Source organism: Micropterus salmoides, unplaced genomic scaffold (assembly GCF_014851395.1).
Source record: "Micropterus salmoides isolate LMB-PRFRI ecotype aquatic unplaced genomic scaffold, ASM1485139v1 Ms_hic_scaffold_8, whole genome shotgun sequence".
Classification (NCBI taxonomy): domain Eukaryota; kingdom Metazoa; phylum Chordata; class Actinopteri; order Centrarchiformes; family Centrarchidae; genus Micropterus; species Micropterus salmoides.
The window spans coordinates 37,942,463-37,958,670 of NW_024044570.1; the positions used below are offsets into that span (position 1 = coordinate 37,942,463).

The 16,208-nt window shown below is 39.5% G+C and overlaps 1 protein-coding gene across 6 annotated transcripts in view; it reads right to left on the reverse strand.

Moving 5' to 3' along the window:
• The window catches only part of ripor1 (RHO family interacting cell polarization regulator 1), a 144,017-nt gene that overhangs the window by 34,729 nt on the left and 93,080 nt on the right, over nt 1-16,208 (reverse strand). For 5 of the 6 annotated variants that reach the window (XM_038705633.1, XM_038705630.1, XM_038705632.1 and 2 more), the window contains exons 11-16: nt 15,312-15,460; nt 15,008-15,140; nt 14,406-14,522; nt 9,469-9,588; nt 1,706-1,878; nt 808-1,534 (exon numbers count right to left, since the gene is read on the reverse strand). In XM_038705633.1, the coding sequence (XP_038561561.1) occupies nt 808-1,534; nt 1,706-1,878; nt 9,469-9,588; nt 14,406-14,522; nt 15,008-15,140; nt 15,312-15,460 (1,419 nt within the window). The remainder of the gene's footprint in view (nt 1-807; nt 1,535-1,705; nt 1,879-9,468; nt 9,589-14,405; nt 14,523-15,007; nt 15,141-15,311; nt 15,461-16,208) is intronic. The other variant, XM_038705634.1, reaches the window with a different exon arrangement.

Here is a 16,208-nt window from a genome sequence, read left to right on the forward strand (position 1 = left end):
GGTATAAATGTGGACGACAAATGGGTCAAAATGAAATCCAGGAAGTGCAAGCCTTCATAGAACACATCAACTCTGTAGACAGTAACATCAAGTTCACACAAGAGGATGTCAGCAACAACTGTTTGGCTTTCTTGGACTTTGCAGACATTGAAGAGGAAAGGAGGCTCCACACTGGAGTATAGAGGAAACCCACACACACAGACCAATATTTGACTGGAGCATAAGCTAGAGGTTATTAGAGCCCTGCACTACCTAACTGAGAACATACCAACATGTGCCCAAGCCTAACAGCAGGAGCATAAACACCTGAAAGAGGCACTTACAGCTTGTGGATTACCAAAGTGGACCTTTGACCAGTTGCTCTTGATTTTTACCTACCTTGGGTAACTATGACCTGGAGGAATGAATCTTCACCAACATGATGGGGTCACTGTTTATTAACTTTTTAGTATGTATTTCAAAAACTAGTTAGCAATTTACCATGAAGACACAGTATTGTAAACAATGGAGTTGGAGCGCACTCTGCTGGACAAACTATGTGATAACAACACCATGCCTAAATCACCCCAAGCATAATTTTCTACATTAAATAAACTGTATGTTCTGTAAAAAAAGATTCTGTAACGGTGCATATCAGAAAACACATACGTCTATACAATATATCTGTAATGGGCCCGTATCAGGTCCATACTGGCTGATAAAGTTCGACCAATAAAATCTCTAGTACTTTTACTAGAGGGAAGTTTTTGGCTACTTTACCCACCTCTGGAAGCAACTTTTCTTGTTTCTCACATGCTCCATCCTCACCTTCAGTGTAACCTGCAGCAGCTTCAGCTCTTGTTCCAGTTGTTGTAACTCAGGGAACTGTCCTCTGTAATCATCCAGAGAGGAAACTACAGCTCCGAGGGCGTCTTCCAACCCACTGTCCACGGGACCATCACTCTCTTTGGACAGACAATCTGGTCCTGCACCTGGCATCTCCTCCTCCACTGACACCCGCTGGGCTACATACATCACATCTGTGCCGTCTGGGAGGGTGTTGCTCTCTAGGTATGGGTATGTGTTCACTTGTGATGGAATGTTGGGGCTCACTGCTTCAGTCTTGGGAGAGGAGGATGTGAGGACACAGTTGGATGTATCCTGTTGCTTCCTATGTTGATGTTGATCTGTCACAACGTCAGATGTTGTGTTTTCTTTGACGACACCTATCCTCATTTGTGACAGGTTAGTGTCTGTGGCAGCAAATCTGGGCAGCTCAGGAGTTCTGCTGGGCACCTCCATTTCAATGTCATTGATGGAGAGCCCGGAGGCCAAAGACATCACCTCCCCTGATTGGCCAGCTGACCTGTCCATCAATACAATGCCATCAGCACTGCTTTCACTAATGTGGCTCAAAGAGCGCAAGTAGCTGCGTGAGGTGTGGTTGTTGGTCACTACCTCCTCCACTGTGGATATGGAAGACGGTTTCCCTCCATCCTCTTCCTCCACACTGTCAGCTTTTGTCATTACAGTGACTGTCCCCTTCTCCTCTTCCCTGTAAATCAGTTTGTATACTGTATCAGTCGATCTAACTTTTGATAAAGCACACAATAACAAGTGTAACAAGTAATCAGTCAACAAATATGATTATATTCATATTAACTTATGTAGAGGTGTAGAGTGGAATAAAATGAATGTACCAAAAAAAAACAAGATCAAACACTACCTGTTGCTCTCTGCTTGGTATCTGGATATGCTGGGAACCTCACTGACAGTCCTGCCCTTGTGGGCAGGGTTCTGAGTTGTGGAGGAGGAATCTCTGGGGCAAAATGAGATGTCAGGCTGTAGGGAAGAACTTCCAGTTTCAGCTGGCTGGATCTCTGATGTCACCAGCACCGCCTTGAGAGCAAGAGAGACACTGAATCACCGGGACAGTCTAACCCAACAAACAAACAACATAGTAAATACCTTTTAGGCTCATTTTAGCCAAATACCACTAGATTCTACAATGAAAAAAATTCAGTCAATCATTGTCAGTTAATATTGTCAGATAATATAACACATAACTCTAGGTAAGAGGTATCGACGAAAATGCATCATTACTGTTGAGTTTTATTTTTAAAGTTGAGGTTTAAGTTTTGTTTTTAAAGTTGTAAGGTGCACATTTTTTACTTTTGTGCGCTGAAAAAAGTGCAAATACTGAGCAGGTGGCTCAGGATCCCACCAGAGAACAAACTCAGCAGCCTTCCTCCTCTACCTTGATCTCCTACACCCGGCGCAGGATTCTAAAGGAGGCTGTGCTCCGACACTCCAGTGGACCCCCTCGCTAGGACCCGGACGGAAATCCCTCTCCCAGCCCTGATACAACTGGCTAGAAATATAACGTTCCCAGAACATTCTGACAACATGTCAAGGACGTCGCCTGATAATGTTCCCAGAACGTTCCCAGGAGGTCACTACGTGGAGGTCTTTAAAGGGTTGGCAGACCTTCAGGGAACATTCAGGAATGTAATGTTCCAAGAACTTCTTGAGAACGTCCCACTGTTGTCAAGGACATTTCCTGGTAATGTTTCCAGAACGTTCCCAGACGGTCACAATCTGGAGTTCTTTAAAGGATTGGGAGAGGTTATTTGGCAGACCTTCAGGGGAAGTTGTGTTTCTGCCTGATTGGTGGCACCTGCTTTGGATTATTTTCTCTTGATGAACTTCATATTTATTCTGCTCTCTGGATTAAATGGATTTCCTTGGTTATTTTTGGTCTGCCTCTTGTTGAGTGCCTGGATTGTTTTCTGTAAGTGATTCTTACTGTTCTCTTAAGAATCAACCTGCCTGGTTACATGTAATAACCTTCCTCTTTTCTTGAGATCTATTTCCATGTTTGGTTTATTCTAATCAACACTATTTTCTTTTCTTAAAACTATACGTTCTTGTTATTAGGGGTACCAATGGTATTACATATAAATGGTTTATGTAGAAAATATACAGTAGTAGGTTTATAATCATGACTTTCTTATCTTGATTTTCTTTATCTTGTTTTTCTTTGGACATTTCTATGCGAGATGTGACTTTATCCTGTATGTTCCATTTGTCATAAACAACCAGAGGTGGAAAGAGTACAAAAATATTCTACTTAAGTAAAAGTACGATTACTTCGATGAACTTTTACTGAAGTACAAGTAAAATTACAATAAAATTGACTTTTTTAACCTCCTAAAATAACTTATTTATATTGATTTAATATCTTATTTATAGGTATTGTACTTATTTAATTAAATTGCAGTCTTTTGTGATTTAATAATGGAACAAAGCCATATGGAGCTTTCACTTTGTTTGACAGATACTTTGCCAAATCAATGGCTAAAAACAATGACTTAATGAGAAGTTTGAGAATGTTTTCGCTTCATTAGGAAAATTGTGGCGGAATAGATTATTCGATGGCAGGCCGCACTGGACTGTATATGAAGTCATATCCCTATTTACCTTCAAACAGGTGGTCATTTTAATGTTAGTATAGTAAATAACTAGTTACCAGCAGGTTACTAATGCCAACCAACATTGTTATGCACCGATGTCTTTTCAGCTATTTGGAGCAAAGCAAAAAAAAGATTTAAAAAGATTTAACCACCAATGGAAATGGGCTATTTAACTGACCTCTACACCAGGGGTCCTCAACTACATTTGTTCTAAGCAGACACTGTGGGGGCCGGACTTTCAAAACGAACTGCCATATTCCAGTTTGATATTTTCAACGTTCGCAAAATGAACGTTTTAATAGCTTCTATCAGTGTCCAATCCATAATGATAAGTCTACATTCAATTCAATTCATGATGCACTGAGCTCCTCTCTCCTCTACTTTCTCTCCCTCTGTTTGCAACCTCATCCCATTATTGCATGTTACTAACACAACTTCTCCCCTTTCTGGTAGTCTTGTGCTTTCTTGTCCCTCTCCTCTCTCCTCCTATCACTTCCTGCAGGTGTTTCTGGCTCTGGAGCTGTGGAGTCTGGATCTGTGGTTGCGGGTCACCTGCTGCCCCCGTGTTCCTGCTCGACACCCTCTGCTGCAACGACTATTGTTACTAGTCCTATTGTTATTATTGTTATTATAATCATCCACATTATGATTGTTATCATTAACACTACTATAAATATCTGTACCGTTTTTCATTTAGTCTATAGCAACATCACCTTTACTGTCTGTACCTCTGTCTGTATATTGTGTAGGCTGCCTCCCTCCCCTCTCTCTCTCCTTCCATCTCTCTGTTCCTCTCTTGCCCTCTCCCTCTCTCTCTCTCTCTCTCTCTCCCCCTCTCTCCTTCATCCCCAACCGGTCGAGGCAGATGGCCGCCCACCCTGAGCCATGGTTCTGCTCGAGGTTTCTGCCTCTTAAAAGGAAGTTTTTCCTTGCCTCTGTCGCCTAGTTCTGCTCTTGGTGGGAACTGTTGGGCTTCTGTAAATATCATCACAGAGTACAGTCTAGACCTGCTCTTTTATGAAAAGCGCTGTGAGATAACTGTTGTTGTGATTTGGCGCTATATAAATAAAATTGAATTGAATTGAACTGTAGTTACTGGTGCTAACAGCAGATGCCTTTTAATAGCACAGGGCACAGACGTCGAGGGCAGCTAAACAAACTATTGTCGGGCAGTTACTGGTATTTTCCATAATTCTAGGAGCAGTTATGATCTGACTTTATGCTGCACACAACATGAGTCTGCGAACAGCGAAAGGGAAAGGAGCTGGTTACCTTGCTGAGAAGGTGGAGGTGTGCAGCTCTGTATCTAACAGCTCCTGACTGTTGCATTGCTCACTGCCATATTTCAAACTGGTCTGCTGTCAGTAAACAGTTGAAAATCACTGGATGTCTTGTCGTGTTGACGTATTGTAGCGGTCTACTCGACAGCGGTCAGCGCAGATTTCACTTACTAACAGATTACATTTCCCGTGACTACTTCAAAATAAAAGTGAACTCATGTTTCGCCCCTTGAATGCTTTTATTGTGAAGCTGCAGCAGGAAATGTTCAGTTTGCATTAGCAGTAACTTAATAAAGCATTTTTTTTACTGTAATGGATGTCATTGAAAATGTACAATACATAAAAGTAAAATTACAGATTAAAAAAAACAGCTTTAGAAAGTACAAGTACACAAAAAAAGCTACTCAATAACAGTAACGTGAGTAATTGTAAATCGTTACTTTCCACCAACGCATTAGTTGTTTAATGCATTCTGCTGTTTATTTTGTCAACGTACTTTATTTTGTTTGCTATGTTAATTGTGGGGGTAAGGGCAGGTGAGCAAGTTATTGTTTTGTATATATGTTTGTGCCTATGTATTGTGTTTATGTTTATGTATAGGCCTATGTACTGTGTGGTTAACTTTTGTGTCTGTACACATATATGTGTTGCAGGATACCCTCGAAAATGAGATCACAGCGTATATCTCAAGGGATTATCCTGAAATAAATTCGACCTGCCATGGCACAATCCTGACACATAGTGACATTTCATTCGGGGCTTCCCAACATAACTTGGCATCACAAAGAGGAATTTTGGGATGTAAATTAAATGTTCCCATACTATAACAATAATTGTGGATGGTAGTCATATAATGTAAAACAACCCTTCTGTTTTTTTAAAATTCTAAATAAGGATACAATTGACCTGGCCAATCACAGCGCAGTATAGGACTCGCTCGATCTGAGGTCTAACACTTTCATGGCTGCGCTCAATTGACTCTAATGCAAAAGGAGTCATTTTCTAGCTTTTCTTTGCTGTATTTTTCCAAAATATGGTCAAACGTTGTTCCTGGGACACATATAACATGACATAGACTTTGACAGTTTAAACTTAAAATGTTTACACGAGTCATAATGTTGGTGATAAAATTCAGAAAAAATTCATACTACTGGTTTTGGGTGTACTGTCAAATATTTTGGCAACATTTAAAGAAAGAAAAGAAAATGTTGTGCGTTGTGTGCACGTTACAGCAAGATATTGAATATCATTGCAGACTCATCTTTTGACTGATCTGAAACCCTTTGAAACACTTGATATTGGCCATCTAAAGAATATCTGTGTCGAAGATAAATTATTTAGCATATTTTGAAAACTATACAGTGAAGGTTGTAGTGAAGCCAACTTTTGTCGCATATCTGTGGTTGTGCTGAAGAATTTCAGCTCTCTATGACGTACAGGTGATTTTCTTAGATGTTTTGAAGTTTGGAATGTGAAATATAAACCACGCCCGCTTCATTACAAAATATTCTGCATCAACCAAGTAGTCACCCTAGATCATACAAACAAATACAAGATATAAACCTTTCATATTTGTGGCATCCCATCATAGCACAATATCCCATATCTGCTCAGCAAAGCTTAAGCAAATTTTGATTTACGAACATTTATTTAAAATTGTACATTAAGGATGAGGTATTAAAATTCTTTTGATAACTTTAGATCATAAAGTTATTATATAACATAATAATTTTTAGAGCATTAGAACATTGGAGCAAAGAAGAGTAGTGGGTGGAATTTGCAAATTTTGGGCACCAATATTGGCATCTTTGCTGCTTGGACCTCTAAATACTGATTCATTTTGTCTTACTGAAACCTGGCTGGGTCAAGATGTCACAACCTCCCTGCCATGACACTTGCCTTGTGACAGCTGGTGTGTTACATTTGGGTGAACGTGGCGTGTAAGGGGGGGAATTTTGTTTTTGTCTGTCTGTCTGTGTTCTTTTTCCTTCTCTCTTCACTGGAGTCAGTGTGTATGAGTTGCCTTCTGGTTTTGGCACCAGTTCTCACCAGCAATCACCTAATCTCATCATTTCGACTACAAGAGGAGAGACTTGACATCTAGGCCCCATCGGATCATAAAGTCTAATTCGTATGTCTTTGCTTAGTACTCAAGCTCTAGAAACTAATATTTTTTCTTGTCCACTGTTCTTTTTTGCCTTCCCTAACCTGCAATCTTCCTGTCTCCAGGACTCACCACTTGACCAGTCCCAACCCGTTGGATCTGCAAGCCTGCTCACTTGCCCAATCAAAGCCCCCACTCATCAGCTTCACCCTCGGGCCAACCTAGCAACTCTGCCCACCTGGATTCAAGCCTAAATCCCTTTACTCCACTCATCTGTCTGTTCTGCTTTTATGAATTGGCACTATATAAATATATTTAATTCTATTTAATAAAAAAATAAACGTAAAGTGTAAGGATGTCACTGGTGTAAAGTGGATTGATGCTGTAAAGTAACACCTTAACATCAATTATATAGCTTATAGGCAGCAAGTAAAGAGACTTTAGGGGGCTCATATGTGCACTCAATTTGTGCATTTCGTTATAAAAAAGAAACACATCATAGGGAACAGATTATGTGCCCTTTAATAATTCACATCTATTATCTCTATACAATGTCTATACAGTGTATTCTAATGTAATCTGAAGAATAAGAACATTTCTGTGAATTATAAATTATGGGCAAAGTATAGTATTTATAAGAGATAGAAAAACTGAGATTGTTGTAATCTAGCCCACTAAATACAATATTTATTCTCTCTAAATTAATTCAATGACATTGAACCACAGTTACTATATTCCATGTCAACCTATGTGTTTGTAACATCTCGATGCACCCAATTTTACATGTATACATACTGTAGTTGTGCTGCCCAACTGCAAATCCTCTTTGATGCTTGTTATTGTGCACCTAAGGTTGAGTTCTGACAAAAGGGCCATTCTGATTCGAGGATAGGTGAGGGGGAAAACCTCTAGGTGAGGAGTGGAGTGATATATAAAAGCCATCAATTTGTGACATAACAAAATGCTGCTGCTGCAACACTGTTACTCACTCAGGTACCTCCACAATATATGTGTAACAAAATGGAATAAAAATAAAGTTAAGTTTTCTACTACAGTGGCCAGTGTTTGAAAATTAAACTATATATTTGTAAGCAGTTTTGATACATTTAAATCTTCAGTAGGAACCAATGGACTTGGGGCTGAGAAGATACAGAAAGCAATGAGAAATGGACTGAGTTTCACCAGCCTTATCCTTTATAATTACTAAATGGTACCGCCATAACGTTTAGTGGTGTTTAAATCCCCTAGACCAAAATATAAATAAAAAATTTTTACTAGTCCTACATGTGCAGTTATAACTCATAACATCCCAATCTCTGTGTCACATGTAGAGCCCGACCGATTTATCATTTTGCAGATATTATAGGCCGATATAAGCTACTTGCAGATATATCTGCACCTGTGTTTATAGCAGCCGATATATATGTCTATTAAAAAGAGAAACAGAGAGTCAGATCCTTCCCTCATGTCATGAGTGTTGCATAGTTTTCCCACCAGAGGGCGCTCTGCAGCTCTTCTGCTCAAAACACTGCAGCACCACAGAACAAACCGCAGTCTCAGAGCTGGCTCTGCCAGAGCTCCGGGTAAAACTTAAATATTAATAAAAAATAGCCTTCATCAATTTTCTTCTTTGGAGACCAGACTTGATAACCCTCCCGTTTTTCACTGCCCTCTGCAGGCTCAGCAGTGTGTTTAATGTGACGGAGGAGGCTACACTGACAGACGTCACTGTAGATTTATTTCTGAAACAGTTTGCCAGTTCTAGCGACCGGTCCTCTCATTTCTCTCTAATTTATTACTTCTAAATATTTTCTAACATTGCCAACAGCAGATAACGCTGCCTGTTGCTAAATAAGCCACAAAGCTAATGCGATGTTTATTAGTAGATGGGGCTAACAGTAATGAGCGATTATACTGTGGTGTCTCTAGTTACAGTCAGTGTGTCAGAAATGATTCAACCAGAGGGGACTGAACAAGTATCTAACACACAGTTGCAGATCCTCGTTGTAGACAGTCATGTAGTATTAGATTAATTCAAGGGCAGTGTTTCCTCTGCGTCACTGTATCATAGAGCCAGAAGTGTGTTAGGAAAAGGTTTCTGTAGCACTGGAAAGACTTAACAGAGTGTTGGTGATAAAGTAGATGTAGAAAGCAGTCATTGTGGAAGATTATATGTATATGAACTACTGCATGACAAAAAAAAAAAAAATATATATATATAATTATTTGCCTATGTAGAAGAGCCCTGTTTATCAGTATTATGATAGCAATGACATGAGATATGATATACGGTATTATCATTATTTTTAATAGTAGTACTATATTGGTATTTTTTATAGTTTCTGTTTTGCTGGCCCCACAATACATACACTATTTATTTAATGTTCACTAGTAGTAGTACTAATTTATAACAAATCAGATATTTTAAAAATATTTTCTGTACTTTTATACATTTGACTCTTATTTATCAAAACTTTAATACATTTTTTGTACTTTTGTTCAAAATATTCCTAACAATAAAAGTTTATTTTTAAATTGCATTATGTCATGGTATCTTGGTGAAGTCTCAACATAGCCATATCAGCACAAGACTGCATACCATGAATAACTTATATTGTCTGTTGTGTGTTACCTTATGATGTGTAAAGTTGCGTAGCCCTCCCACAGACAGCTGAGGACTGGAGGAGTCATCAGAAGATTCAGATGAATTAGACCATGCGGTTCCATTCTCTTCATGCCGGCGGAGCATGTTCTAAAATATAACAGCACTGTTTAAAAGTTTGGATGGATGAAAAAAAAGTTGGATATAGACAGATACATAGAAGTTTGATTTTAGGTGGACACAATAGTTTGTGTCGGTGGGGTGGGGGTGGGGGGGTTATAGAATGAAACCACCAGCAGAGGTAGCGTAGGTGCATGGGGCGGCCGACCCAGGGCAGGCCCCCTACGTGGGCCGCAAAGTTTATGTTATTTGATTGTAAACAAGGTCGCATGCGGAAGAAGCATGCAGTAAACTTCAAACAATACAAAAAAATTCAGCTGTTCTTAAAATGAAAATGAAACAATCACTTCACTCCTGGTTTCAATGGTAAACCACCACAAGAATGACAATTACCAACAAAAAACACAATATTCTAAGCAGACACGTTTTAAAAAAACATAAATCATAAAGTAACATTTATATGTCAAACAAATGGTAAACTTATTAGCAAATTTTAACAAAAATCCCTTCACTGTCACGCATCTTGGGAATTCTAAGGGATGACCGTAGGCTACTATGTATCAACCTGGACTCACACAAGCAGCGTGTGCGCCACAGTTTAGTTCCATCCTCAGCCCAGCCTCACCTTCCACTGGAAGCTTCTCAGAAGTATTTCAGCAGCGGAGCATGTAGCCTACTCCCACGTTAATGACTTGTTTTTAATATGTCGTTTTTGTGCTTCTACGACCTTCTTCACAGCTCTCTGTGACCTGCTTTTGTTCCGTCGTCTGCAGGGGTGCATATCCCACAGGGAGCATTTCGAAATCAGAGCGTGTTGCCTGCCTGATTTTGCTGACATGTTTAGATTTAGTTGATTTGGTGATTAGTGCTTGCTTTTTGTGGTTCTATCATGGTTAAGTAGGATGTATAGTTAAACTTATTTCTTTTTTGTCTATTTTAACTGAGTTATGTATATTCATTTAAGTGTTTACCTTTTCATGTATACACATATTTTTTCTACTATATGTTCTCAAATTTGATATTTTATATTCCGCACCATTTATACCCTCCTACCTGTTATATCTCACCAAGCGTGTGTTCTGTATATCGCTTACACTGAGTACTTTCTTTAGGGTGTAATTTAAACATTAGTCTGTGTTTGAGATGCACACGGGGCCCCATGGTTAGTGTGTTTTTTAGTGTGCAGTTTGGCAGGCTCTGTTACTCGGCAGCCTCCTTGTTAGCTAGTGGTTTGTACCGCTTAGTTCTTTTAGCGGGTTTGGGTTCTGTGGGGGTTTTATTTGTCTTTCTTTATCTGTCACTTTTGTCATTTGATCTTTTGCCAGCCCTTTATATGTCACGTGTCAAACTTCACCGTCACTTACTCACTTAGATCAGGGATGAGCCACATCACTATTACTACTTGGAATTGTAGGGGTATGTATTCTCACGTTTAAAGTCCCTGTCGTCTGATATTGTTTTTTGCAGAAGACCCATATTCAACCTTCAGAGCAGAGGCATTTAAGATCTGTGTGGGTGTCTCAGGCGTACCAGTCCATCTTTTCCTCCAAGGCGAGGAGGGTTGCCATTCTTGTTCGCAGATCCATCCCATTTGTATTCAAAACGCAGACTACCAATCCAGGTGGGAGGTTCATACTTGTCACGGGTACGGTCAACTCAGTCTCTTTAGTTCTCTTAAACATTTACCCCCCCAACTTCGATAGCCCTGATTTTTTCTTTAAAGTATTCAATCTTGTCACGGAATATAATGATCATAATATAATTATCGGCGGTGACTTTAGCTGTTATTTTGATCCGCTATTGGATAGGTCCTCCTCATCCGTGGCCCCATTATTAAAATCTGTCTCTTACCAAATCCCTGGACCTGGTCGACATTTGGAGACACCAGCAAGGAATTTTTTTTCTTCTCCCCTGTGCATGGCAGTTTCACAAGAATTGATCATATGCTGGTTGACTCTAGACTTATTTCGAATGTAATAAGTTCGACTTACCATAGTATCTTAATTTCGGACCATGCAACCCTCTCATTGTTCATCGACTTCAGTCTTTATAACCCTCATTATACTTGGAAATTTAACCCCTCTCTATATTGATGATGACACGTTCAATGGCTACATATCCGTACGATTTGGGGAAAAAATCTAATTGCGATTTTTCTGCCAGATATTGCGATTACGATTCGATTTGCATTTTTAAAAAAAGTTTAGCTAAAGTTCAATATTCACTGCCAGTCTATTTTTGACAGAAGCCGCATCAATCAGCACAGAGCAGGGGCTTTGTGATTGAACCGGGTACAGATACCGCACTATTATAATCTCACGGCAAACACTGTCCAGCGTCTCCCAGACGCAGGCGCGCATGCGCAGAATGCAGCGTGGGTTTGTTTGGGTCGATGACAACACGGCGGAAGACAACGCTGCTGAGATTTTTCAGTCACTCTGAAGTCCGGTCGTATTTTAGTTTTTATGAGAGTGCTGAGGGAAACTTGATTGAAGAAAATGACCTTATAGTGAACGCAGGGTGAGTTAACTTTTAGCTTTGGTTTGTCTCGCTGACTTGCTAACAGCGTGTAAACTGAAGCTCGACATTGTTCTGCTGCTGTGTGCGTCGTGTGTCTGCAGAGTCTATTCATCCACTGCACATGATAACAAGTTATGCAGTTTAGTCAACCAACCAGCAGATCTAGAAACGCTACAGACTGCTCTGTATTCATGTCAGTTGTTGGGCTCATTACAGTTACTTAACTTCGTCTGCTAAAGACTTATTTGTTCTCATGTAATTGTCCACGGGATCATTGTATTAACTATATAATATAAAATATAAAATCTTGATAATGCACACTTAGATGATTTTCATATGTTTACAAAAGGTATTTGCTTTTTTATGCAAACAAAATGGCAATTGTATTTGTAGTTTTCAATATAAAACTGTATGTGTATTAGAACATTTTAATCTTTTTCGGCACATTTTTACAATACTGTGATAATACTGATAACCGTGATAATTTTGGTCACTATATATATATATACTATATATATCGTCATATAAACTTTTCATACCATTTCATCCCTAATATAGATGTTAAATGAATTAGCATATTCTGAAAAATGTAAATGTACATGTGTCCAGGGCGGGACTGTTATTATCCATGTCAAATTTTGATACAGATGTGTGCATGTAAACTGAAGTTACAACACGGCACAAGCACACTTGTGGACGAAAACTCACCATTTGTACAACTTTTAATCATCAATGGGTTTAGAATGCACAGTGAAAATTTTAAGTCGATCAGATCAATTCTCTAGGAGGAGTTTGTTAAAGCATGCACCCTCTAAATAGTGAAAAATGCGTTAAAATTGCACTTTCAACTCAAAATGGCAGACTTCCTGTTGCGTTTATGATATGGGTCCTTGAGGCTTTTTTTGTGTGTCTTCATATGAAACATGTCCCCAAAAATTTCGTGTAGGTTAAACGTGGCGTGGGGTCTAATTTGTTCCAATTTTGCAGGTGGTACTAGAGAGCGATTTTGCCATGCCCATGTGCAGGACCCATAAATATGTAATTTTTCGCCACTTCTGACATGTGTGCACAGTGTGGTGAGATTTTGAGCATGTTTAGGCCGCCAAAAATGTCTTTATTTTGCAGAAAAAAGAAAAAAATCCTTCAGTTTCAATAGGGACCTCACACGGTTCATGCTCGGGCCCTAATTTAGGCTTTGTTCTGACTACAGGCAAATCAGATTTTCTCAGTCAGATCTGTCCACACTGTTTTTAAAATGATCAGATTCACCAACCTCTGCATGAGTTGCTGTGGCAAAGACGTAGGCGTCAGTAACTAAGTACACTGGCGAGGACGGTTTCCAACGTGAAAGCGAAATGGAGCTCCATCATTTAGCCCTTCAATGCAGCAGGGTTCTGTTTGCATTTGTGAATCCTACTATGGCAGAGGTATGACCCGCTCTACTCTGCCTCTGATTGGCAGCCTGATGATGGCTATATGAGAAACGTCTTCATCAGGCTAAGCCAATCAGAGGTAGAGTAAGGTGACTTTCGCCATAGTAAGATTCCCAAAATCACATTCTACTCAGCTGCTCTGATGATATTCTATAACTCTGGATTTTACATTGTTGTTGTGAGTCATGTGCGACTTTGAAATCCATTTTGAACTGCCAGTGTCCAGTCTGAGACGCATCTGTGGAAATCCAATTGGAATAACATTCCAAAACCTACTCTAAATGCAGCTTGGATCCAATTAGAAAAAAAGTGTTTTTTTGCAGACTTTCTAAAATCACATATTCGTAACACTGCTGGCAAGTCACCCGACCTACATGCCTATTCCTGCAGATGATGGGCAGACAGGGCGGCGGCTCCATGTAGAGGCTCCAAGTAGAATTGCTGGTAATCTCAGCAATTAACTTTTATTATTACTGATGGACAAAATTATGAACATTGGACAAAGGTTGTAATAAACTCTTAACTATCTATTGTGGTCTCACAGGTTTTATACTTTGACAGTTTACGTCAGTGGTAACATACAGAGTTATAGTTCCATGATTCTCCACGGTTCATCATCAGAAATTTACAGCTAAAAGTTCTGTCTAGGTTCTGTCTTGAGGTTCTATCTTCACTTTGACCAAACACTACAGCAGCCTATTTCTAGTCCTGGTTCTCAAATGGGAGCCAGCAGTCAGTGAAACCAGCTAGAGAGCCATGAAGCCATGTTCAAACAAATGGAGACTAATGTTCTAGGTTTCTAATGTTTCCAATGTACATTAATCTCACTAGTCAATTTACAAGTGGGCTCTGTGCTTCTACATTCAATGGGGGTTCTACTCAATAATGACTTACAGCAGTGGGCTGTCTTGTTGGTGAGTTGTCACTACAGGAACAGCTCTGGCTAAGTGTGTCTCTGAAGATGTCCAGCAGCGGCCAGTGCTGCCGCCTGGTCAGACTCCGAGGCAGAGACTGCATGTCAAAGAGGCAGCAGGTGGAACAAAGGGCAATGGAACGATTAGGGATTGGTGTGGTTGTTGGCTAAACTCAAATCTCCCTCCATAGCAGTAGTTCAAGACCATGAGATCTCAATTCTGTCTTGTTCCACGGGAATATATAACTGCCTGTTCCAGAGATGGAATGAATCTTATTTGATGAAAAATTTTAAAATCCCAATGTATTCACATCAATTTCCTTTTAGCAGAAGTCTACAAAAACTCTGCACTCTGCAAACTAAATGCATCAAAGCATATGTCCAAAAGAGGTCTTGTCATTCCTTTCTTGTCTGCACCTCTCTCTTATTTACGTGTTTTATACGGTTCATTATAATAATCAATCTTGAATTTGAGGCACAAATACCAGCAATAGGCATATTCAAGCCAAATATTCCAGGATCCCAGTTTTGAAAAGCATCAGTCATATGTTATAGATGTAAAAGAGAGGCAACTGGAACTCACATAGAAGGCTTGTTCACGTAAAGACGGCGTGTCAGGTGGACTCTGGTTAAAGATTGTTGAGAATCTCTTACTGGCGGTTGGAACTTTGGTGACAGTGCTTGCCACTGACCCTTGGTCATCTTTATCAAATGGACTGACAGAGAGGAAAAAAAGAATGGATGAAGGGGACAGAGACAAAAGACAAAACATTCAAAATAATATTTAAGCAATGTTCTGTTAATGAATAACACTCAAATAACAAACAGTACAGTACTCATAATGCTCAGTACAATTTTTAAGACACAGCATGGTTGGCAAAACTTACTTCCAGGTGACTTCAAGGCTTAGCTTAATCGTCCCAAGGTCATTAATATCAACAGCAACTGACTGGGGTAGTGCAGCAAACAGGTCCTTAGTCTCGCAGGAAACACTTCCTACAACTATGTGATTGGCTAAGCTTTTCAGCTCTGTCACCTAGGAGACGACACAAATATAGTTTGATCATTCTACCAAAGTCATGCAGCCTTTAACAGGTTGAGACCTAAACAGAACAGTTTTTATCCACAAGCTATCACTGTAACGAACAATTAAATCAGTCACACATTGTCAATAACCCTCTAACACCAAAATATCCACTTCCATTATAGATTATAATTTTACAGTTTAAAGAGCACCGTTTTAAACATATGTATCATTATGTTACTGTCAATATAAACCATGCACCATGTACATAATCATCCACTCCTATTTATTACATTTTTCTTTTTCTTTGTACTGTTTGCAACTTATAGAAACACTGGACTTATATATACACCTATTTTCTCACATACTTGTGTCTGTAATAGTGCTCAATAGCTAATGTGGCTAGTGGTTTTCCAAAGTTACTAGCCACAGATCACACATTTTAGTTGTTGGGAAATTAGCTTTTATATGATTAAAGTTGACTATGGCATGCTAAAATGTATTAATATTATCATTAGATCTGATAAGGTTGTGTGTAGGGCTGTCCCCGACTAAGGATTTACAGAGTCGAATCAGAATCGTCAAGTCCTGCCTATAGTCGGCTGATAGTCGAATCATGTGTGTGTTTTTGTGCACGGAGATAGCAATGGGGGGTAACACATCGTGGCCCCGTTTTAATCTTGAGAAACTGCTAAACTTTTCTCTCTCTCTCTCTCTCTCTCGCCTGTCATTCACCGGTCTTGTGTGAGTTTTACGTGCA